At 39.8% G+C, this 24,450-nt stretch overlaps 1 protein-coding gene across 2 annotated transcripts in view; it reads left to right on the forward strand.

Moving 5' to 3' along the window:
- The window catches only part of LOC122548984 (putative C-mannosyltransferase DPY19L4), a 100,544-nt gene extending 95,054 nt beyond the window's left edge, over positions 1 to 5,490 (forward strand). For both annotated transcript variants that reach the window (XM_043688044.2, XM_043688045.2), the window contains exon 19: positions 3,601 to 5,490. In XM_043688044.2, the coding sequence (XP_043543979.2) occupies positions 3,601 to 3,774 (174 nt within the window). In that variant the 3' untranslated portion in view covers positions 3,775 to 5,490. The remainder of the gene's footprint in view (positions 1 to 3,600) is intronic.
- Positions 5,491 to 24,450: the final 18,960 nt, after the last annotated feature.

Genomic DNA, 24,450 nt, shown 5'->3' on the forward strand with positions numbered 1-24,450 from the left:
GAAACACTTAGAATTTTTGGCTAACAAAATTGTGCTTGTGAATGTAATAGCAGTGGCCTGGGGTGTTGGTGAATATTCATGACTGGCTAATGAATGCAAAATAGGTCATAACCCAACTCACCTGAAAAGTTCTTGGAACTTAACAGAAAATGTTTAACCTGATGTTGGGAAAGTGATTTTTTTTGCCTCATGCTCAATTAATTTACCCTATCTACTTTTCAGAAGGCTATAGGTGGGCCAGGAAATTTCACCCATTCTCTACATTGCTGAGTCTTCTTTATTGTAAAGAAAAGAGCCCTAAGCTATTGAATATTTTTGATAGTTATCATCTCATTTCTGATACCATTAGCATAAATCCTTCCTGACCTCGTGCCAACATTTCTCTGTCTTTTTGATAATAGACTGCATACCAGTCAAAGCCATACTGGAGTCCTGTACAAGTTTAACATAATTTGTCTGTTTTGTAATTCTGTGTTGCTAGAAATAAATGCTAATGCTTTATTAGCATTTTTAATTAGTTATTGTTTTAAATACAAAACTTTAAATACTATAATAGACAGTAGACAATAGGTGCAGGAGTAGGCCATTCTGCCCTTCGAGCCTGCACCACCATTCAATATGATCATGGCTGATCATCCTTAATCAGTATCCTGTTCCTGCCTTATCTCCATAACCCTTGCTTCCACTATCCTTGAGAGCTCTATCCAACTCTTTCTTAAATGAACCCAGAAACTGGGCCTCCACTGCCCTCTGGGGCAGAGCATTCCACACAGACACCACTCTCTGGGTGAAGAAGTTTCTCCTCATTTCAGTCCTAAATGGTCTACCCCGTATTTTTAAGCTGTGTTCTCTGGTTCGGTACTCACCCATCAGCAGAAACATGTTTCCTGCCTGCAGAGTGTTCAATCCTTTAATAATCTTATATGTCTCAATCAGATCCCCTCTCAGTCTTCTAAACTCAAGGGTATACAAGCCCAATCGGTCCAATCTTTCAGTGTAAGGTAATCCCACCATTCCAGGAATTGACCTCGTGAACCTACGTTGCACTCCTCAAATTTGGAGACCAGAACTCCACACAGTACTCCAGGTGTGGTCTCACCAGGGCCATGTACAGCTGCAGAAGAACCTCTTTGCATCTATACTTAATCCCTCTTGTTATGAAGGCCAGCATGCTTTAGCCTTCTTCACTACCTGCTATACCTGCATGCTTACCTTCATTGACTGGTGTACAAGAACACCCAGATCTCTCTGTACTGCCCTTTACCTAAATTGATTCCACATTCCAAAGTGGATAACCATACACATTAAACTGCATCTGCCATGTATCTGACCACTCACCTAACTTGTCCAGGTCACCCTGTAATCTCCTAACATCCTCATCACATTTCACCCTGCCACCCAGCTTAGTATCATCAGCAAATTTGCTAATGTTATTAATAATACCATCTTCTATATCATTAACATATATTGTAAAAAGCTGCGGTCCCAGCACTGATCCCTGCGGTACCCCACTGGTCACTGCATGCCATTCCGAAATGGAGCCATTTATCACTACTCTTTGTTTCCTGTCAGCCAACCAACTTTCAATCCAAGTTAGTACTTTGCCCCCAATACTATGCGCTCTAATTTTGCTCACTAACCTCCTATGTGGGACTTTATCAAAAGCTTTCTGAAAGTCCAGGTACACTACATCTACTGGATCTCCCTCATCCATCTTCAGACTTACATTCTCAAAAAATTCCAGAAGATTAGTCAAGCATGATTTCCCCTTCATAAATCCATGCTGACTCTGACCTATCCTGTTACTACTATCCAGATGTGTCGTAATTTCATCCTTTATAATAGACACCAGCATCTTTCCCACCACTGAGGTCAGACTAACTGGTCTATAATTTCCTGCTTTCTCTCTCCCACCTTTCTCAAAAAGTGGTACAACATTAGCCATCCCCCAATTCGCAGGAACTGATCCCGAATCTATCGATCTCTGGAAAATAATCACCAATGCATCCACGATTTTTCGAGCCACCTCCTTCAGTACCCTGGGATGTAGACCATCAGGCCCCGGGGACTTATCAACCTTCAGACCTAACAGTCTCTCCAACACCAATTCCTGGCAAACATAAGTTCCCTGAAGTTCAGGTCCTTCAGCCACTTACCTCAGGGAGATTGCTTGTGTGTTCCCCAGTGAACACAGATCTGAAGTACCAATTTAATTCTTCTGCCATTTCTTTGTTCTCCGTAATATATTCCCCTGTTTCTGTCTTCAATTTTAGTCTTAACCATTTTTTGCCTTTCACATACCTAAAAAAACCTTTACTATCCTCCTTTATGTTATTGGCCGCTTACCTTCGTACCTTATTTTTTCTCTGCGTATTTCCTTCTTGGTAATCCTCTGTTGTTCTTTAAAAGCTTCCCAGTCCTCCATTTTCCCACTTATCTTTGCTATGTTATACTTTTTCTCTTTTAACTTTATATGTTTCTTAACTTCCCTCATCAGCTACCGCCACCCATGCCTCCTCCTAGGATCTTTCTTCCTTTTTGGAATGAACTGATCCTGCAACTTCTGCATTATACACAGAAATATCCCCCATTGTTCCTCCACTGTCATCCCTGCTAGGTATTGCACCATTGAACTTTGGCCAGCTCCTCCCTCATAGCTCCATAATTCCCTTTATTCTACAGAAATATTGTCACTTCTGATTGTACCCTCTCCCTCTCAAATTGCAGATTGAAGCTTATTGTATTATGGTCACTACTTCCCAATGGCTCCTTCACTTCGAGGTCCCTGACCAATTCTGGTTCGTTGCACAATACCAGATCCAGAATTGCCTTCTCCCTGGTCGGCTCCAGCACCAGCTGTTCTAAGAATCCATCTCTGAGGCACTCCACAAAGTCTCTTTCTTGAGGTCCAATACCATCCTTATTCTCCCAGTCTACCTGCATGTTGAAATCCCCCATAACAACTGTCGTTACATCTTTGCAACAGGCCAATTTCAGCTCCTGATTTAACTTACATCCGACATCCAGACTACTGTTTGGGGGTCTGTAGATAACTCCCAGTCGCCCAAATACTAGTGACAACTACGCCTCTAAAGCTTTTTTAGCACTAGCATTTAGCAGGGGAAGGGGGTGGCGCAATGGTATTAGCATTGGACAGCAATCCAAAGGCTCAGGCCAATGTTCTGAGGACATGAACGTGTTGCATAAATGAAGAATTTTGCTATAAGATACTCTATTTGTTTTGGGCAATTGTTTGGACAACAGAAAACAAAGGTTATGGGAAGTTTCTTGAATTGAAAAATGTGATGTGTGATATTCCACAATGGTCTTTGATGGGAACACTCTTACCCTCAACATACACAAACGTTCAGACTTAAGAATTGCATGCTCAGCGTCAACCTTTTCTGATGACAATGATTTGGTAAGATTTAAAGTTTGAAAGATGCCATAAGTCACAGGATTTGTAGCTAGGTTATAGATACATTTCACTTTGTAAAGTTTTGAGTGGAGTATGGGAATAGAATGCAGATACTTTGTTTATTAAAATGACAGTTTAATGTTAGCAACTGCAACTTCAGTTTGTTTCTTTTTCTTTTCCAGATACTTTATAATGAAGGAGAGACTGACACAAACTATGCATTTTCTCTGTATGGGCGATTTTGCCATGAAATTAAGCTGGACTATTCCCCATATATCAACTATTTCACTCGTGTTTATTGGAATAGATCATATCGTGTATACAGAGTCAACACACTGATATCATTTCAGTACTAGTGAGGTTCAAAGCCTTTCCAATTACGGTCTTTGTTAATGTTGTGTATATTTAATGCTTATGTTAAGTAATGTCCCATTTTACAGACAGCCTTTTAAATGGAACTTTTAAAAGCATATAAATACATTTGGGTTTTTTTTTAACTTATTTTTACAAATTATTCTGAAATGAGAAGAGGGCGAAGCTTTTGTTTTGTACTCAGCCATGGGTGTTGTTCAGAATGGAGGTCTAAAACAAAAACTTGCAGCAGGATGAAATAGGTTCATCCATATCAGTTAATTTGCTGCAGAAAGTTATTGTATTTACTTGTTTGTAAAAGGAACTGACCACCCTGAGGTTCACATTGTCTTATAAAGCTCTGCACTCTAGATGGAGCTTAAGCACACTCAGATATAGTGTACATTTATTATACATGCTTTGTTCAGATGTCAGTTTAAACATTTCTGTGAAAGTATTACTGTTGGTACTTTACTTCACTATTTTTGGTTACAGGCACACAAAGAAGCAGGACCTTAATGTTAAGTCTTTGAGGCCTTACTAAAAATTGGTAGAAGTTATGTTAGTTTTTCTTAAATTACCCGCTTGGTAAGTGGAAAAGGGAACGTCCTTCAGTAGAATTTGGTTTAACATTCGTGCAGTGCACGTGTACAGTAAACTAACTTTTTTCTTTGTAAAATATGAATGGTTTTCATGTCATTGAATTGTTAGCAGGTGCACAGTTAAACCTTTAGTTTTAAGTTGTAAGTAAACCTTGATTTCTAAATAGTGATAAACAGAGTTGAAGATTGATCCTCTATTCCCTTTATTTTGGAAAAGTATGTTTTGAGCCCACATGCCTGGTGTCATGAGCCATGCTCCAGGACATCAGGTGAGGAAAGAAACCGAGAAGAATTGAAAGAAGGCATCTGCACTTCAAGATTACTCAAATACTGCTCGTGATATATTTTGCTGCTGTTTATATTCTTATTTATGGTCTAACTTATGACTCAATTTATTAGACCCATTTTGGGAAGATTACCATTGAAGTTACAAAATTGGGAAAGAAGTGACTTGCCTAAGCCATTCCAGTGATATAAAGATGGAATGTGTCAAAAATTCACTTTTAAAAAATATAATAATTTGTAAGTGAAAAGCGGTTTTTCTGTAGGTTAGACATTAATCTCGAGGATATGTGCTGAAATCTAGTCCAGGTTGAAGAGGTAAATATCTCTGTATTCTGTTGTAAATGTGTTTGAACAGTTTCAAACCAGTTCCACATGGGCATGGTGTGCAACACAAAACCAGTTTGATCAGCAGCCTGACTCAGAAATTTGCAGGATACTTTAGTGTTGGAACACATTTAGGGCTGGGATTAGAAGGGTTAGGAAAAGAAATCTTTGTTAACCATTTGTTCGATTGTAACAAACATGCTTTTATTTCAACTGCCAAAGAACTTAGCAAAGAGCACTACTGTATACAGTAGTTTTATAGTTAATTTATGTGATGGTAAGAAGTTAAAAAGGGGATTTGGCTGATAATGGTGAGTAGGTTAAACATAATGCATTAAACAAATAGCAAGGTGTATGCAACAGTATCTGGGGTAGGAATAGATGATTCATCCTCTCCACCATGTTCTACAGTTCAAATAGATCTTGGTTCTTTTGTAACCCAATTAAAGGTATCCATTTTGGTGCACCTGTTGTGACTCCTTTATTTAATAAAATATCTTGAAAATTTCAGTTGTCACAACGTCCGTATTGTATGGAAGATAGAGTTCAAAAGTTTCCACAATCCTTGATGTGGGGAAGAGATGCTTCATTATTTCATTAATTTTAAAATTGTTCTCTTTTTCTGGATTCCCAAGCCAGTGGAAATACTATGTCTTTGTGCCTTTCTATCTGTTTACCATTCAAATACCTTAAATACAAGCCATGTCTGTGCAACCTGATTTCACAGTTTAATCCCTAAGCCCTAGTATAATTTTGGTGGCTTTCTATGTGTACTCTCTGCAAGACCAGTGTATCATTTCTGAAGCGCACTGTTCAAAACTAATTTAAAAATATAAGCAAGGAGCAGATGAAGGCCTTTCCACCTCTCGATCCTATTCCACTATTGTAAACATCTGATTGTAACCACAGTTCCATATACCCACTGACTGCTGGTCACCTTTCAACCCCTTGCTTAACAAGTATTTATGCTTTGCCTTAAAAATATCCAGGCTCTGCCTCCACCACCTTTTCACAAAGTGAGTTCCAAAAACTGATTTGACCCTCTGAGAAAAAAGCATTTCACCTCATTTCTATTTAAAATTTGTGACCCTTTATTTTGTAACATTGATCCCTAGTTCTAGATACTCTCATAACAGGAAGAATCCTCTCTGCATCTACTCCATCAAGATCCCTCAGAATGTTATAGGTTGCAATGAAGTCGCCCCTTACTATTCTAATCTCTAGCAAGTACAAGCCTAGCCTGTCCAGCCTTTCCTCGTAAAGGAAACATTCCAGATAGTCTCTGGTAAACCTTCTCTGAACTGCTTCCTCAGCATTAACATACGTCCTCAAATCAAGTGACACCAACATTGTATATAGTACTCTAGATGTTGTAACACCAGCGTCCTGTATAACAGATGCGTAATCTCCCTACTTTTGAATTCCGTTCTCTTTGCAATTAAATACAATATTCTGTTAGATTTCCTAATTACTTGCTGTACCTACATACTAATCTCTTGCAAGTCATGTCACAGCAGACCAGATCTCAATTCGTCTTGGAGCTCTATAATTTCTCACAATTTAGAGAATATCCTAGAATCAGGAAATCATACAGTACAAAAGACACTCTTTGGCCTATCAAGCTGGCTCCAACTAAAAAAAACTACTCTAAATCTACACTAATCCGACTTGACCCATAGCCTTGAATATTATAACATTTCATGTGCTAAAGGTTGTAAGGTTTCCTGCCTCAACTACCCTCACAGGCAGTGCATTCCACATTCCCACCACTCTCTGAGTGAAAAAACCATTTTCTTACAAATCCTCTTTAAATGTTCTGCCTTTTAACGTAAATTATGCCCCTTTGTTATTGACCCTTCAAGTAAGAGGAACAGTTCTTCATAATTGCAGACATCTCAATCAAGTCCCCTTTCAGCCTTCTATGCTCTAAAGAAAACAAATTGATTTTATCCAGCCTTTCTTACATTTTCCTACTTCCAATCTAAAAGAAACTTCCTCACATTTAAATAGTTGTGGAAATTTAAAACCAATGCCTCAATATAGTGTAGTCACTTATTTATTATCCTATGATGAAGTTCATCAGGCACTTGTCAGCCCCTCAAGTACAACAATTTACTCAGTATCACATTTTGGTGATTGTGATTTCCATATTGCTTTTTATTTCACGGTTTATAGCTGTTTCTGCCCAGTCTCCTGAACTTCCACCCCTCTTTGCACAGTTATATGCTTTTTCTGAACATTTGATACTATCTTTAACCTTTCTAGCTAACTAGTGGATAGTGGGTCTGTTCTGAGGAATTTTCTTTACTTGTTGGAATTTTTGTATATTCTAAAATATCCCCTTAGATATTTGCCACTGCGTCTCCTTTGACATAGTCCTTATTCTAATTTGGCAATTTACTTTAGCCAGCTCTGTTTTCACGCTCTCATAATTGCCCTTAATTAGATTTAACAAAATAGTCTCAGACCCGTTCCTCTCCCCTTCAATTTGAATGTAAAACCCAATCATTTTATGGTTGCTGCTACTTGGGCCACCTTCACTCTGAGGTAATGAATCCTTTCTCTTTCCACAGTATCATATCATGCTCTATGTTTAGATACAGAAGATATTGTTCTCAGAAACTATCCCAAAACCATTCTGTGAAGTCGTCAAGCAGGTTGTCTTGGCCCATCTGGTTTTCTCAGCATATAAATGGATTGAAATCTCCCATTATTAATACCGTGCCTTTCTGACAAGCACCCTGTATTTCTTACTTTATGCTCCAAACTAGTGTACCGTCACTGTTAAGGATTCTGTACTCCACAAGTGACTGCTTTTATTCTTTTTCATTTCTACTCAAATTGTTTCTACATTTTCATTTCCTGAACTTAGGTTATCTCTCTCAATTGTGCTAGTACGACTGTTAACAGAGCTACCCTTCCAACTTTTCCTTGCTTTCCATCCTTCTTAAACGTCTTATGCTTTTCAGTATTCAGTCCATGTTATCCTGCAGCTATGTCTTTGTAAATGGCTACCAGCTCGTACTTATTTATTCCTATTTGCACTGTCAGTTCATCTATTTTGTTTCAAATGCAATGTGCTTTCAAATATAGAGACTTAGATTTTATCCCTTTTATTCCTTGCAGTTTTTTTGTATTCGCTCGTCTTATCTGTTGTTTTACTCTTAGATTTGTACTCTCTTTTCCTGGTCTGATTTTTTCATTCCATATTAATACCTTTTGGCTTATTTTTAATTTACCACATATTCCTGAATTTAATGTCTTGCCCCCACTCTCTAGTTTAAAATTCTCTTTACTTGAGGGTCATGAGACCAGCATGGTCCAGGTGGAGATAGTTCAACCATACAGTTTCCACTTGCCATTTCTTCCACACCATCTTTGAGTTGTGCTTTCTTCACTCTAATCTGATTTGCCCTATGCCAGTTTTGTGCCTGATAATGCAGAGATTATTTCCTTTGAGTTTCTGCTTCTTAATTTGCTGCCTAGCTTCTCATACGAATGCAGAGCATTTTCTTCGATCTGCCTCTGCTATTAATATCCATGTGAACTTCACTGACTAGATCCTTCCCCTCCCGTTGCATGCTTCTCGCCCGCACTGAGTAAATGTCCCAAACCCTAACACTGGGAAGGCAACACAGTCATCTGGATTCATGCTGTAGTGTCAATCTTCTGACTGTAATATCCTCCAACTACCACAACGTTCCTTTTCCTCCCCCATTTCAATGGCTTCCTGTACCGTGTTGCCATGGCCAGTTAGCTAATCTTCCCTGCTGACCTTGTACTCATCCAGACAAGCTAAACGAACTTCAAAGCTGTTCGACAGTTGCAAAAGCTAAAGCTGCTGTGCTCTAGTCTCTTACCTGCCTCATTCGCAGTCCCATTACATTTCCATGAATGAGGTACACCAGATGAAGTCTGATTAAATTTCTATATAATTGAAGCTTGACTTCCTTTGCAGTATATTTCAGTCCCTTTTGGATAAAGTAACATTCATTCTATTTACCTTCATGATACCCTTTCTGTCTTTGTCCTATCTTTTAATGATTTGTGTATACAAATATCTAAGTGTTTGTTTGTCCAAAGCTCTAAGTTTTTCTCTTAAGTAGAAAATATTTCTGTCTAATTTTTATAAGGCAATGACTTCATACTTCACTGCAGCTTAGCTATCTCATTTATTTTCTCAATGTCCTTTCGTAATTGCCTCCTCCAATCAATACAATTGTGCCTCTTAATTTAGTGAGGAGAAAGTGAGGTCTGCAGATGCTGGAGATCAGAGCTGGAAATGTGTTGCTGGAAAAGCGCAGCAGGTCAGGCAGCATCCAGGGAACAGGAGAATCGACGTTTCGGGCATAAGCCCTTCCTCAGGAATGAGGAAAGTTTGTCCAGCAGGCTAAGATAAAAGGTAGGGAGGAGGGACTTGGGAGAGGGGCGTTGGAAATGTGATAGGTGGAAAGAGGTCAAGGTGAGGGTGAAAGGTCAGACTGGGGTGGGGGCGGAGAGGTCGGGAAGAAGATTGCAGGTTAGGAAGGCGGTGCTGAATTCGATGGATTTGACTGAGACAGGGTGGGGGGAGGGGAAATGAGGAAACTGGTGAACTTCCATATCCGCCACAGATTCACCTGCACCTCCACACACATCATCTATTGCATCCTCTGCACCCGATGTGGCCTCCTCTATATTGGGGAGACAGGCCGGCTACTTGCGGAGCGTTTCAGAGAACACCTCTGGGACATCCGGACCAACCAACCCAACCACCCTGTAGCTCAACATTTCAATTCCCCCTCCCACTCCACCAAGGATATGCAGGTCTTTGGACTCCTCCATCGTCAGACCACAACAAACGACGGTTGGAGGAAGAACGCCATATCTTCCGCCTAGGAACCCTCCAACCACAAGGGATGAACTCGGATTTCACCAGTTTCCTCATTTCCCCTCCCCCCACCCTGTCTCAGTCAAATCCATCAAATTCAGCACCGCCTTCCTAACCTGCAATCTTCTTCCCGACCTCTCCGCCCCCACCCCAGTCTGACCTTTCACCTCACCTTGACCTCTCTCCACCTATCACATTTCCGTCGCCCCTCCCCCAAGTCCCTCCTCCCTACCTTTTATCTTAGCCTGCTGGACAAACTTTCCTCATTCCTGAGGAAGGGCTTATGCCCGAAACGTCGATTCTCCTGTTCCCTGGATGCTGCCTGACTTGCTGCGCTTTTCCAGCAACACATTTCCACCTCTTAATTTAGTGTCATATGAAAACTTGGATACATAACTCTGTTCTTTCATGTAAGTTATTAATTTCTGGAAAACTTAAGACCCCAATATATGGTTAGTATTTATCTATCTAGTGAAGTAGTTATAGTTTGATGTTGAGGTTAATAATTCATTCAGCAGCATCAGCATCAGCTGACGCAATGTGAATGGTTGTAATGCCAACAGGAACGGATCTTTTGGGGACAGGAATTCAGTCTGTGGACAGTGGTATGACATGGATGGTCAGACTCAGGCAGAGAACCTGAGCTGCTCCCTGTGTTCTATTTCTCATTTGCTGATCGTGGAGTTAATTAACTACAATCACAGCAGATGACTTTGGAGAATTTCACAACAGGATAAATTAACAAAGCAGTTCCTATCTTCAGCCCTTTCTAGAAACTGGCCTCAGTATGTGAAGTCAGTGTTAGGACCTACTTAGAGCAGTTGTGACTTGAGTGAGCAGCACAGTGGCTCAGTAATTAACATTTCTGCCTCACCTGGGACCTGGGTTCAATTCCAGCCTTGGGTAACTGTGCAGAGTTTGCCCATTCTCCCTGTATCTTTGTGGGTTTCCTCCGGGTGCTTTGGCTTTCTCCCACAGCACAAAGATGTGCAGGTTAGGTGGATTGGCCATGGGAAATGGGGTATTATAGGGTTATCATGGGTTTGAGTAGGATGCTCTTTGGAGAGTCAGTGCAGACTTGATGGGACAAATGGCTTCTTTCTGCACTGTACGGATTCTATGATTCGTGTGAAAATCCGCCTGCTGTGGGAGGGGGAGATTGCTGTTTCAAGAGCAGAACTCAATCTGTGTATCAAGGGATGCTTGGGACCTTATGCTATTGAATGCAGAGCAATGGGACAGTAGCTATATAGATTGTTGAACAGTTGCCTTGACCAAGCTGTGGATGTTGGTAAACAGCTTTTCTAGCTGCCTCTTTCCTGTGAACTGATGTTCTTCAGGAATTCTGGTCAGCTCCTACTGCATTGCTTGATTTGTTTACCATAAGGGAATTGTCCAGTCCCTCTTTTGTAAGGGTTTGAGAAGTCTGTCTGCTTTGGGACCATTTTGAGAAACTGCATCAAAGACCCGTTAAACTTTTCTGCTGGCCAGTCCATCATCAAGCCATGCTGACTCACTTCCAGCTGCTTTAATGTTTTCCATAGGTACAAACTCGGTGGGTTAAAGTTCTCTTCTATACTGTATGCTACTATGACATCTGATATTGAACTGATGGGTCTTCAATTGCCTTATTTCTCTTATCCTCTTAAATAACAAAGTGACATTTGCACTTGACTAATCCGAATGCATAATTTCTGAATCTAGGGAACCCTGAAAAATTATAACTGTTGTATCCACAATTTAAAGTCATAGAGATGTACTGCACAGAAACAGACCCTTTGGTCCAACTCGTCCATGCCGACCAGATATCCCAACCTAATCTAGTCCTACCTGCCAGCACCCGGCCCATATTTGTGCAAACCCTTCCTATTCACATACCCATCCAGATGTCTTTTAAATGTTGTGATTGTACCAGCCTCCATCACTTCCTCTCGCAGCTCATTCCATGCACGCACCAGCTTTGCGTGAAAACGTTGCCCCTTAGGTCTCTTTTAAAAGATTTCCTCACTTTTTTTGAATACTGTAGGGTGAGAGCCATTGTTTCTATATATTTGTCTATTTTGTGCTGGTCCGTATTGGGGAAAATCGAATATTGTGATACAGTTTAACAAGGTATACCCTGTATATTTTGATCATCACCATCCGTATTGATTTTATTGATTAATGAGATACCTTTCTGTGTCATGTCTAGTGATCTGAGCACTACTTGATTTCAAATGCTACACCATACTGGAATTTCTCCCATGCAGATGTCTAAAATTGTGTCACTTTAGCTAATTGCCTGAAGAGTTTAAAATTCTTTCACCGAAACAGTTGTACATGTTGCATCATTTTGATTGGTATATTATCAAACATATATGAACTTTCCTGAAAACATCAATGCCAATCTGACTCATCTTTTATTGTACTTAAATCTTTATTGGACTAGTATTGGCAAAAACTGCTTGGCTGTCGAGACATTTTTACTAGTTTCCCCATCCATTGTAATTTGTTTCACCTATTATTTTAGCTCTTTGTTTTCCTCTGCAAACATCCTGTAGAAGTCAGAATCCTGTCTTGTGGTCATTATGTTCAAGAAAAATATAGGAATTTGATTCAAGTTTTGTGATTGGACCCCTGGTCTCACATGAAGACATATCCACCACGTTAAAACTATACAAGATATTTGCTTAAATTAATTATCAAATACAATAACTATTTTCTGATTCCTGTCAATGTTTTCTCAACATGTAAGATTTTGGTGTTGAATATTTTCAAAACATAGATTTTAGAATTAAAACTTTTGTCCTCAATACAAAGGAGTAAAAAGTCACTTTAAGGCACATCATCTGTGTACTTGCTCTTTAAAGCTATACATTCTATTGCAGTGTCACCTTAAAGCCTGAAAACCTATTTGCTATGAGTGCTATTAACAATAACTCATGCATAACTATAAGCTATGACAGCAAGATACATTGAAGTACGCTCTGGATAGAAGATAAACACTTTTAAATGTCTGATATAGCATAACTGGTTTTTGTGTCAGTTACAGTATCTTGATTACTTTGTATATTCTCAGTACCAGTACTGAAAAGATAGAGGCTATAGTGGTGATGGGATATGTTTATCTATCCTCCAATATAAGTGTAAGTATTTATATCTCACAATGTCTGTACTGTTTGACCCTCAGGTTAACAGGATTATTGTGGAGATTTGCAGGAGAAATGTAGGAAACTGTTATCTGTTAAGAAATGAAATAAATGGAGAGAATCCATGACTTAGTCATCTGTAAATACTCACTGAAAGATGCAAGCAATGATGAAAGAATGGATTTTCTGCAAATAAAAAGGCAAGAACAAGGAATAGCTACATAGTTTGTGAGTTTCCTGTACTTTATATTTTTCCAGAATAGCATCTATCTGCATTAAATCCCTGTAATTTTTGCCTCCTCCCTCCTCCCACTATTGATGAGTCGTATTATTCCAAATTCTTCATTGCTTAAATTCTTACTAACGTTGGTGGCACAGTGGCTCAGCTGCCTCACAGCGCCAGGGACCTGGGTTCGATTCCAGCCTTGGGCTACTGTCTGTGTGCAGTTTGCACATTCTCCCCATGTCTGCGTAGATTTCCTCCGGGTGCTCCAGTTTTCCCCCACAATCCAAAGATGTGCAGGTCAGGTGAATTGGCCATGCTAAAATGCCCGTAGTCAGGGGTAAATATAGGGAGGGGAACAGGTCTGGGTGGGTTACTCTTCGGAGTGTTGGTGTAGACTTATTGGGCCAAAGGGCCTGTTTCCACACTATAGGGAATCTAATCTAATCTGATCATTTGTTTTAGATTTTCACAACGTTCAATTTATTTCAATTTGCAATACCAATTTAAAATTATCTTTACTGTACAATGTTTTTGACCTCTGTGAAGACTTCGTTAATTCTTTACTTTCAAAGGTTAAGGCTTAACGTGTTCCAGTCCTTCCTCATAATAATTTCATTCACATTTCGATATGTCATGTTTCTCCTTTCTATGTCCTCTCCAAATAATGTGGAGTTTTTCGTAGTGGTAGTGAACATAAACACTGGACAATGCAATGGTCAGACCTCTTAATTAAAGCACAACCTCCAGAAGCTTGATCAAATTGTTATTTAACATTTTGTATTTTTTAAAATGCCCTATGTTGCATTATTCTGGCATTTTCTTCTCTATATATTTGCTTAACTCCTGCATAAATGAAGTTTTGCAAGATCATAATATGACCACTATTTTGTTTTTTGCACCCTGTGACTTCTCTGGAGAATAAAGAGCATTTCAGGAATGGTGTAGATGCAAAGTTCACAATATTTGAGTGATACTAGATCCTTTTTGTTTTGCTTCATAAATTTTCAATTTTTTGCAATTGACACTCACCTCTGAATTGCTCAACAATGTCCAATTGAATGAGCAAGCATTGAGTTGCTATAATTTTGTCAGGCACAACTTGAATAGCTTCAAAACCAGAGCTCTTTGAATTTCAGATATACTTTTGTTGTGGAAAAATTTTTATATTTTGTTATTTGCTGTATTTCTCCAACTTGCACAATTGCACATTTTGTACAATTAAAATACTAAAGGGAAACTTTATGTTGGTATTTCATTAAATGTATCTGCTGATGATTTGCACTTGTTAAAGCATTACCATGAAAATGCTACAGAGTAACTTACATTACTTCTTAAAAAAGAGAAAAGCTTCTCCTCCCATAAGATTGCGTTGTTGACCAATGCACCACCTAGTCTCTAATTGAGATGGATAGGTATGAAGATTCTTTGTTTAATATTCCTCCTTTTGTGTTGAGTTAGTTAGAGTGATAGTGTTCCATCGTCTCTAATACTCCTGTATCTTAAGGGAACTTGCTCTTGATTGCAATCCACGGATCTAAAATATAAGTGAGAACAATTTGAGGCTTTAGCCGTGGTGATCTCCAATCTTGAGTAATCTATTAATATGCTTTCTGCAGATTTCTGAATATCAAATGATCACTTGCGTTTTGTGTGAAAAATCTGTGAATTAGAACAGGACTCCGACGTGAATTAATGTATTCAAGAGGTGAGGGCTGATTGGTTTGGATGGAAATTAAAGAAAACTTTCTACCAAAGATAAAAGTATGAATATCAACATCAGCGATAAGGGTAACCTTACAGGATAATCTTGTATTATTCCTTCAGAAACTTTGAGTTCAATTAGCACCCCACAGAATAGGTACTGTTTAACTACAACATATAATTGAAGTTACCACATATTGCTGAATAGCCTTAACTTTATCATGCATTATCTATGTTTATGTTGTTGTCATTTCATTTTCGATGTGTTTTGCTTTGGAAACATTGAGTATATATTTCACACAAGTGCTGTCCCAAATAAACGTTGTGAAAAGTTAACTTGCTGTTGAAAACTATTTGTGATTTTTAGACAAAAATAAAAATCATAAGTACCACTCTTCCTCAAGATACTGCCCTTGAAATGTTGATTAAAAGTAAAGAATCTGATCAAAATATTTTAGATTGTCAGGGTGTCAAGGATGTAAATGTTTTTGACATATTTCATTAGGCAGTCCAACTGAGAATTATTCTGATAACTGTTAAGTATTGAATGAAATACATTTTGCTGTCCATATGATCTGATGTAATATCTTGACTCCTCACAGACATATGGTTGAATTTAATTCATTTTTAACTCTATAACAATTTTATCAGCACACATGCACACCATATAATGGAAAGATTTAAAACATTTTTTTGAAGAACTAGTGCATACATTTATTAGAAATGTACTTTTGTCTTTAAGAGTTTACTGAAATCACCACCTTTCTAAATAATCAATGTTCCAATCGTTATTCTGAATAACAATTAACTTTATGATGAACTTATTGGTGTTTACTGATTAATTTAACTTAAAAGGCACCCACTTGCACTTTAACATTACAGTAATAGATTGGGAATGCTTCTAGTTTACTATTAAGAATCCAAAATCAGGAGCAGCAGAATTAGCGAGAAAAACAGAAAAGATCTGCATATGCTGCAAAAAGAACATAAGTATTCAGGAAAGGAATATCATGCCTGAAGCCTGAAGAGGAGCACTATAACATTCGACCATTGGTGGTACTTTTCATTAGAAAAGAGAGAAACAATGTAGAAAAGAGAGAAACAATGTTGTATGTGGCTTGAGGGTGCCATTCAACAAGCATGGAGTAAGGTAAGGAGACAGGCCACCATTAACTACTGAAGCTGGTAAAGGAATTGGAGCTACTTTTGCCACCATTTTGCATCGTACTCAAGGCTATTGAACTAACTAATCTCCACAGAGCAATATAAGGAGGCTGCATTTCATAAGACGGAGGAGCAGAAGTAGGCGATTCAACGATTGAATTTACTCCATTTAATGAGATCACGGCTGATCTGATAATCCTCAACACCATTTTCCTGCATTTTCGCCATAACCCTTTATCCTGTGACTTTTAAAAAATTTGTTTACCTCAGCTTTAAATATACTTCAGGAATTCAATGGATTCGCTACCTTCAGAGAAATTCCACCTCATCTATTTTAAATGTGTGACCCCTTATTCTGAGGTTATGCTCCCAGTTCTAGATTTTCCCATAAGGGGAAACTATCCTTCTGCATCTACCCTATCAAGTACTTGAAGAATTCTGATTTATTAATGAATTTGTATTTACAAAAGGCATTTGAAGAGCCACATAAAAAGGTTACAAGGAAAGAGCACATGGTGTTGGGGATTATATATTTGCATGGATAGAGGTTTGGCTAATAAGTTGGAAACAGTGTCAGGAAAGAAGTGTATTTTCGGTTGTTGAACTGTAACTATTGGAGCATCAGTAGGGTCACAAATATTTACATTCTATGTTGATTTAAATGAAGGGACTCATGGTATTGTAGCCAAATTTGCTGATGGTACAAAGGTAAGTAAGAAAGTACATTGTGATAGAATACAATTGGTTGAGTCTTCCCTAAACCTGCATAATGCTAGCGATGGTAGAAGGTTGGGAAAATTGCATGAAATGCTCAGCAAGAAATTCTCGATGTTGAGATTAAAATGTCCTATTTTTCAAACAAGTATTGAACAGCGAGGCAAGATTAAAACATAGAACAGTACAGCACAGGATATTGTGCCAAACATGAAACCAAATGAAACTAATCCCTTCTGTCTGTCCTTGGTCCATTTTCCTCCATTACTTGCAATTGTACTTGCCTCAAGCACTACCCCGGCAGTGCATTCCAGACTCATACCACTCTATGTAAAAAAAATCTTGCCTCTCATGTCACCTTTGAACTTTCCCCCTCTCACCTTAAATGCATACCCCCTAGTATTGGACATTTCAACTCTGGGAAAAAGATTCTGTCCATTAATCCTATCTATGCATCTCATAATTTTACAGACTTCTATCAAGTCTCGCCTCAGCTTCCAACACTCAAAGGAAAACAATGAGTTTTTCTAGTCTCTCCTTATCGCTTATACCCTCTAATCTAGGCAGCATCCTGGTAAACCTCTTCTGCACCCTATCCAAAGCCTCCCCATTTTTACTGGAGTGTGGCAACCACAATTGAATACAATATATACTTTAAGTGTGACCTAACCAAAATCTTATAAAGCTGCAATGTTACATCTTGATTCTTGTATTCAAATTCCCTGATAAAGGCAAGCATGCCATGCCCCTTTTTCTACCACCCTATCTACTTGCGTGACCACTTTCAAGGATCTATGGACTTGAGTCCCAAGATCTTTAGGCACCGTGGCTCAGTGGTTAGCTCTGCTGCCTCACAGTGCCTGGGACCCGGGTTTGATTCCAGTCTCGGGTGATTGTGTGGCGTTTGCACATTTCTCCCTGTGTGTGCATGTGTTTCCTCCCACAATCCAAAGGTGTGCAGATTAAGTGAATTGGCCATGTTAAATTGCCCATAGTGTTCAAGTATATGTAGGTTAGGTGCATTAGTCAGGGGCAAATGTAGACTAATAGAGAAGGGGTTTGGGTGGGTTACTCTTCGAAGGATTGGTGTGGACTTGTTGAGCCAAATGGCCTGTTTCCACACTGCCATTATCTGTATGTTTTTCCTTAACATTTTATCTCTCAAAGTGCAACATGTCACACTTAACTGGATTAAACTCCATCTGCAATTTCTTCACCCATATCTGCAACTGACCTATATCCCATTGTATCCTTTGACAACCTATTACACTATCCACAACTCCATCGATCTTTGTATTGTCTACAAACTTGCTAACATACCCTTCTACATTTTCCTCTAAGTCACTCATCACAAACAGCAGTGGTCTCAGTCTGGATCTCTGCAGAACAATTAGCCTGAAAACCACCCTTCCACCACTAGCCTCTGTTTTCTATGGGCAAGCCAGTTCTGGCTAGTGAGAGGCATATTTGTATTATTAGCATATACTAACATTTCTTTATTACCTAACTCCACCTTATTAAAATGCAATTTCTCATTCTCTCACCTGTGAGAAAGTCAGCAGTTCTCTGGTGGCTTCAGCTTTTGATCAGCCATTCACATTGGACATTTGCATCAACATCTCAGGACATGCTCCATGGGCTTGTGGTACTTCTGTCTTGGCATGATGCTTAGTGCAGACACAGCCAGGGAGCATGTCATGGTTGTCAGCAATTGTCAGTCAAGGTTGGAGTACAGCACATTGTTATGCTAATCACACACACCAGTATTTACATACAGCCGACCCAGCCAACACACTATGTGCTTCAACCGAATGGCCATGTCGCAAAGTCTATAGGGTGTAGTTGCAAGTCAAGGGATCCAATTATAGTTAGTATAATCCAATCCTAGTTCAGGGCTTGGAATGATCAGTAAGTGCAGTTAGAATTGGGAGGTCTAGATCAGTGCAATCCAAGGAAGAGACCACGGTCAGTCCTGCAGGTCTAGCACAAACAGTCAGAATTTGTGTTAAGTGTGGAGTTGCACAGAGATCACTCTGGCATCTGATCACTCATCAGTCAGGGCTGTCTTTACAATTGGTCGGGGGTATGCCACATTTAGTCCTAGGATCTGTTTACTGAAAGTCAATGGAACTTATCAGGAGATACTTCTTTGTTGTGGGGTGGAGAGAATGGAGAACTGGTCCATTGGCTAGCTGGTGGGAGAGTGTGGGCCAGGAAGCCTGCTGTGGCAATGGGACAGGACGGGCACATAGACAGTCTGCAGCCTGGAAGCAGAGCCCAATGTGTCTGTCAGCTGAGCCCAAGATAATCAAAAGTCATTTTCAACCAGTGTCACAGTAGGCCCTGGTGAGGACTGGTGAGCTCAGGGCCTACTGTGACACTGGTTGAAAATGACTTTTGATTAGCCTAAAAAAAACTCAGAGTTTTCCATTCTGTCCAGGGCAAGGGGCAGCAAGCTCCAAATAGTCATTACTTGAGGAAGCTAATATCAAATCTGCAGCACCTTTTCTGGCAGCATCTTATACATCAGAGCAAGGTATGTGAGATGCTACTTTGTCCTCAGCTGGAGTTGTTGCCTCAGCTGGAGTGGTGGTGTCCAGTTTTGAGATCCACACTTAGGGAGAATGTGAACGAGGTCTTCTCATTTTCCAAAAAAATGTCAGTGAGACGTCTGATAACAGGGTAAGGTGGAGGATCTGTCTGTTAGATTAGGAATAAAACTAGAGGGTATACATTTAAAGGAGAGGGGAAAGATTTAAAAAGTACCTGAGAGGCAAATTTTTCATGCAGGGAGTGTGCGTGTACGGAACAAGCTGCCAGAGGAACTGGTGGTACAATTACAACATGTAAAAGGTATCTAGATGGGTATATGAATAGGAAGAGTTGAGAGGGATGTGTGCCAAGGGCTAGCAAGTGGGACTGGGTCACATTAGGATGCCAGGTCTGGGCAGATGAGTTGGGCCAAAGGGTCTATGTCTGTACTGAATGATTCTAGGACTCTATGACTCTAAATGGTTTGTGCTCACATTGGTGGACTGTGACTAGGAGGGTACTACAAGGATCAGTACTTGGAAGCCATTTATCTATGATTTAGAACTTGAGGACTAAAAGTAATATTTCAAAACTTGCAGCAAAAAAGCTAATCAAAAATGTGTGCTGTGAGAAAAATGTAAATTGATTTTAGGCAGACTTGGACAGGCACAGTAATCGGGCAAGAACATGACAGAGTATAATATGGAAAAAATTTGAGGTTATCCACTTCTGTAGGAAGAACAGATATACTGTCCAGAGTTTTTTCAAGTGGTGAAAAAATGGCAAGTGTTGATAAACAAAGAGACTTTGGTGTCCTTGTTGATAAATCAGTGAAGGCTAACATGCAAATGCAGTAAGCTACTAAGAAGGCTAATGGAATGTTAACTTTTATCACAAAAGCATTTGACTATAGGGTTTAGTGAGGTAATTGAATTGTTTCAATTGTATGGGAGCTTGGTTAGATCACACCTTAAGTACTGTGCATTTTGATTTCCTTTTATCAGCAAAGATATTACTGCTATGGAGGGAGTGCTATACAATCTCTCAGATATTTCCACTCTTTAGCATCTAGAATCGGGGGTCACAATCGAAAAGTAAGGGGCATGTCATTTAAACTTGAAAGGGTTCAGAAACATTCACAAGGATATTGCTGGGATTGGAGGGTTTGAGCTATTAGGAGAGGCTGAATAGGCTGGTGCTATTTTCCCTGAAGTGTTGAAGGCTGAGCGGTGACCTTATAGAGGTTTATAAAATCAAACACAGACAGTTGTATGTGTACAGAATAACCTGTCAAGGGAAGTGGTGGAAGCTGGTACAATTACATTTAAAAGGCATCTGGACGGGTATTTGACTAGGAAAGATTTCAGGATACAGTATATGGGCCAAATGCTGGCAAGTGGGACTAGGTTAATTTAGGATATCTGGTTGGCAAGGACAAGTTGGACCAAAAGGTTGGTTTATGTGCTGTACAATTTTATGACTTTGTGACTCTATAACTCACTGCTGGGGATTGGAAGCAGGAACCTAGGATGATGAGGGGACAAGGATGTGAAGGGAGGAAATTCAACATACATGGGGAGAGAAGATGATAGTATACGGGCATTTACGGAACACTGTGGGTACCAGAAATCACCACCACTGTGGCCTTAGCCAATTGGCCAAGGTAGGCCAATTTGGAATATGATGGTTGACATGACTAAAATGTAGGACCGAGAATTAAAAGTTTATAATGAGAGCTGTAGACATAATTCCAGCTAACGTGTGGAGGATCAGTAGCAATGGTTGGCCAGGAAGAGGAACATGGAGATTTGGAAATGTGTTTGATTGCTCGACTGAGTCTGTGACTATCAAGTGTGACCTGCATTGCCTTCTATGTTCAATTGATGCCAGGAATGTGAGCTGCAATTGGAAAATACTGTGATCATACTTAAAGTCACATGCAGTCATTATTTTTTCATCCCAACATACAAACTCCACTTCTGAGAAATACAAAGCCCTTCATGGGGCAATTGCATCAATCATGCACTTTCACTATGCAGATTGGTCACCTGTCCTCATAGTACACGTGAAATGCATACAGTTTTCAACTGTCTCAAGTGCAAATGTTAGTCACGTGCAATCTTGACCATATTATTGGTCATTGCTGGTTATCTCTGTGAAGCAGAAATAGAATTATGGAATTGCTACAGTGCAGATAAAAGCCACCGAGCCCAACAGGTCTACACCAACCCTCTGAAAAGCATCACACAGAGACCAACTCTCTCACTCTATGCCTGTAACCCTTCATTTACCATGGCTAATCCATCGAAGCTGCACAGCACTTGGAGTATTACATACAGTTCTGGTCACAGCATTATAGGAAGGATGGAAGTTCTATGAGGAAAGGTTGAGGGACTTGAGGCTGTTTTTGTTAGAGTGAAGAAGGTTGACAGGCAATTGAGACATTTAAGATAATCAGAGGGTTAGATAGATGGACAGTGAGAGCCTTTTTCCTCGGATGGTGATGGCGAGCATGAGGGGACATACCTTTAAATTGAGAGGTGATAGATATAGGACAGATGTCAGAGAATAGTAGGGGCATGGAAACACTGCCTGCAACATTTGTAGACTCGCCAACTTTAAGGGCATTTAAATGGTCATTGGATAAACATATGGATGAAAATGGAATAGTGTAGGTTAGATGGGCTTCAGAATGATTCCATAGGTCGGTGCAACATCGAGGGCCAAAGGGCCTGTTCTGTGCAGTAATGTTTTCTGTGCCCTCTGTTCTATCCCAGACTCTACAGGGCAATTTTACATAGCCAATTCACCTAACCTGCAATCTTTGGACTGTGGGAGGAAACCAGAGTACCTGTCAGGAACCCACACAAACATGGGCAGAACATGAAAACTCCAAACAGTCACCAAGGCAGGAGTAGAACCCTGGTGCCGTGAACACGGTGCCACCGTACTGCTCTTTTTTTTCTTGTATCTATCTGTATTGTGTAAGCCAGCAAGTTGTGAAAATCATAACACTTGGGGAATTTAATGTTCCAAAATTAGTTACAATGGTTTCTGCCTAGCAATAAGGGTAGTTGGTCTTTTGCCAAGTTTTGTAAGTTGGCCACTCAAAACAGCTCTCAGGTCACTGAAGAATAGTTTGTGTTAGAGTAGGGTGGAATTACACACAAAGAATAAAGAGCAGGCTCCATCAGGGAGAGTATTAGTAGCTGCAATGCTGAGAAGGTAACTGAAGACTGCTACATCTGTATAGCTAGCATCTCAGGAAGAAGTCTAAGAAGCTATTTGCTAGTTCCATGCATTTAGCACTTGGGAAAAGTACTGGGAAGCAGTGAGAGCAGTTGCTAATTAAATTTAGAACTTGGGAAAAGCTCAGGGACCTGTGGAGGGCTAAGAAAAAGTCTGAGAGCCACTAACAGTTGTGTAGTAAAGAGAGGATTGAAAAAAACTCACAAATAGTATTTGCTTGGGGAGGCTGAATAATTAGGTTTTAATTATTTATTGTCATGTGTATTACAAATATAGGGAAAGTTGTGACTTAGTGTCACTCTCTGGTGCCATCTAGAATCACAAAACAAGACAGAATATAATGTCAAAAAAAAAGCAAAAAAGTTCATCTTCACATTGCCTTTGTGTTACGGGCTCCACAACAATTATCACCTCCACTGGCACTCCTTGGGCTCCTCTACCCTGCCATGGGTCCAGGGCTAACTGCTGCCTCATTGTTTCCATGTGTCATGTATTGGGTTCACCAATGCCACCACTGACACCACTGCTGCAGCTCAATAGTGCAGCCCAAGATACCCAGAGACAGCACTAGTTTGGGGAAACAAGGTGTCCATGGAAAAGCTGGAGTTCTGCCCATAAGTAGATGCTATTGTGCAGTTTCCAGAATCCAAGGATTCCAGGAAAGGAGGGTGGTGTGTCCAGAATGTGAACAGTCATTAAGACAGTCCACAATGGAGTGAGTTTTGAGAAAGATCTGAAGCCAGGTCTTTGAAAGAGAAGAACTGGAATCCGTGGTGAAGTTTTAATGAGATTGGATGACCCATCATGTTGGCAAAATCTAGTTTGGTAGGAAGTGGGAGGGATTGTTGCCAAGTCCATGGGGATCCACCTCGACTACATTTGTTATTTGATGGATTCCATGGAATTTACAATCAGTTGTTCTGTTACCAGTGTCCGCCTCATGTTAATTCATAATCACAAGTGACCTTAAGAGTGGCACTTGCAGACCACATTGTATTAAGATAAAGTAAGATCTCTTCGGCTGCAGAAGAACGCAGAACTGATTCCTTCTCATCTTGAACTGGAAATATTCTGCAATGTGCTTAAATTTACAATAATGCCTTTCTTAGCTGATGTGGGCTGAGAGGACAACATCTCAGTGCTTAAACCGCACTTACAATTTCATTGGATTAAGGTCCAAAATTAAAGAACCATGTAAGGCCTATTCTATTGCCCTCCTTGACAGATGGAGGAGTATGTTAAACTATCATGTGTGAGTGATGCAAATACTGACTGCTTATTACAATTGTATCAAGGCTATTGTCAATTGCCCCATCCTGTCTTAGAGGATGGTTGTTTTCTTTGTGAATTTCCATCCATATGGTGCATTGAAGCTGAGATATTGATTGTATTCAAGACTGGGTTCACTTTTTGATTGACAAGGGTATGTTGGATAGGCAGCAAAGTGAAATTAAGGCTGCATTTAAATCAGCCATTGTCTTAATGAGGGGTAGAACAGGCTTGATGGGCTGAATAGCCTACTCTATTTCTCAGGATCGTGAGATGATGAGAAGCAGATTTGATAGAACTGTCCAGAATCATGAGGGTTCTATGTTTGACAAGAGAAAGAGAGGGGTCATAAGGCAAAAAAAGTGTTCACACAGCAAGCGGTTAGAATCCGTAAATCATTATTTGAGCCTGTGTGGAAGCATTCACTTTTGCCTTCCAAAAGAGAACTGATCATAATCTGAGGAGGAAAGATTTGTAAAGCAACTTGTAAAAAATGGGGTTTCGGATTAGCTGAGTTATTCTTATAGAGAGCCACCTTGTCACCATGACTTCTTTCAGGACACCATAACTTCATTCAGTCTATAAGCATTCAGATTCTGAAGTTGTGGATGATGTAA

Source organism: Chiloscyllium plagiosum, unplaced genomic scaffold (assembly GCF_037043375.1).
Source record: "Chiloscyllium plagiosum isolate Xiang-an unplaced genomic scaffold, Cpla_swu_hap1 HiC_scaffold_4, whole genome shotgun sequence".
Lineage (NCBI taxonomy): Eukaryota > Metazoa > Chordata > Chondrichthyes > Orectolobiformes > Hemiscylliidae > Chiloscyllium > Chiloscyllium plagiosum.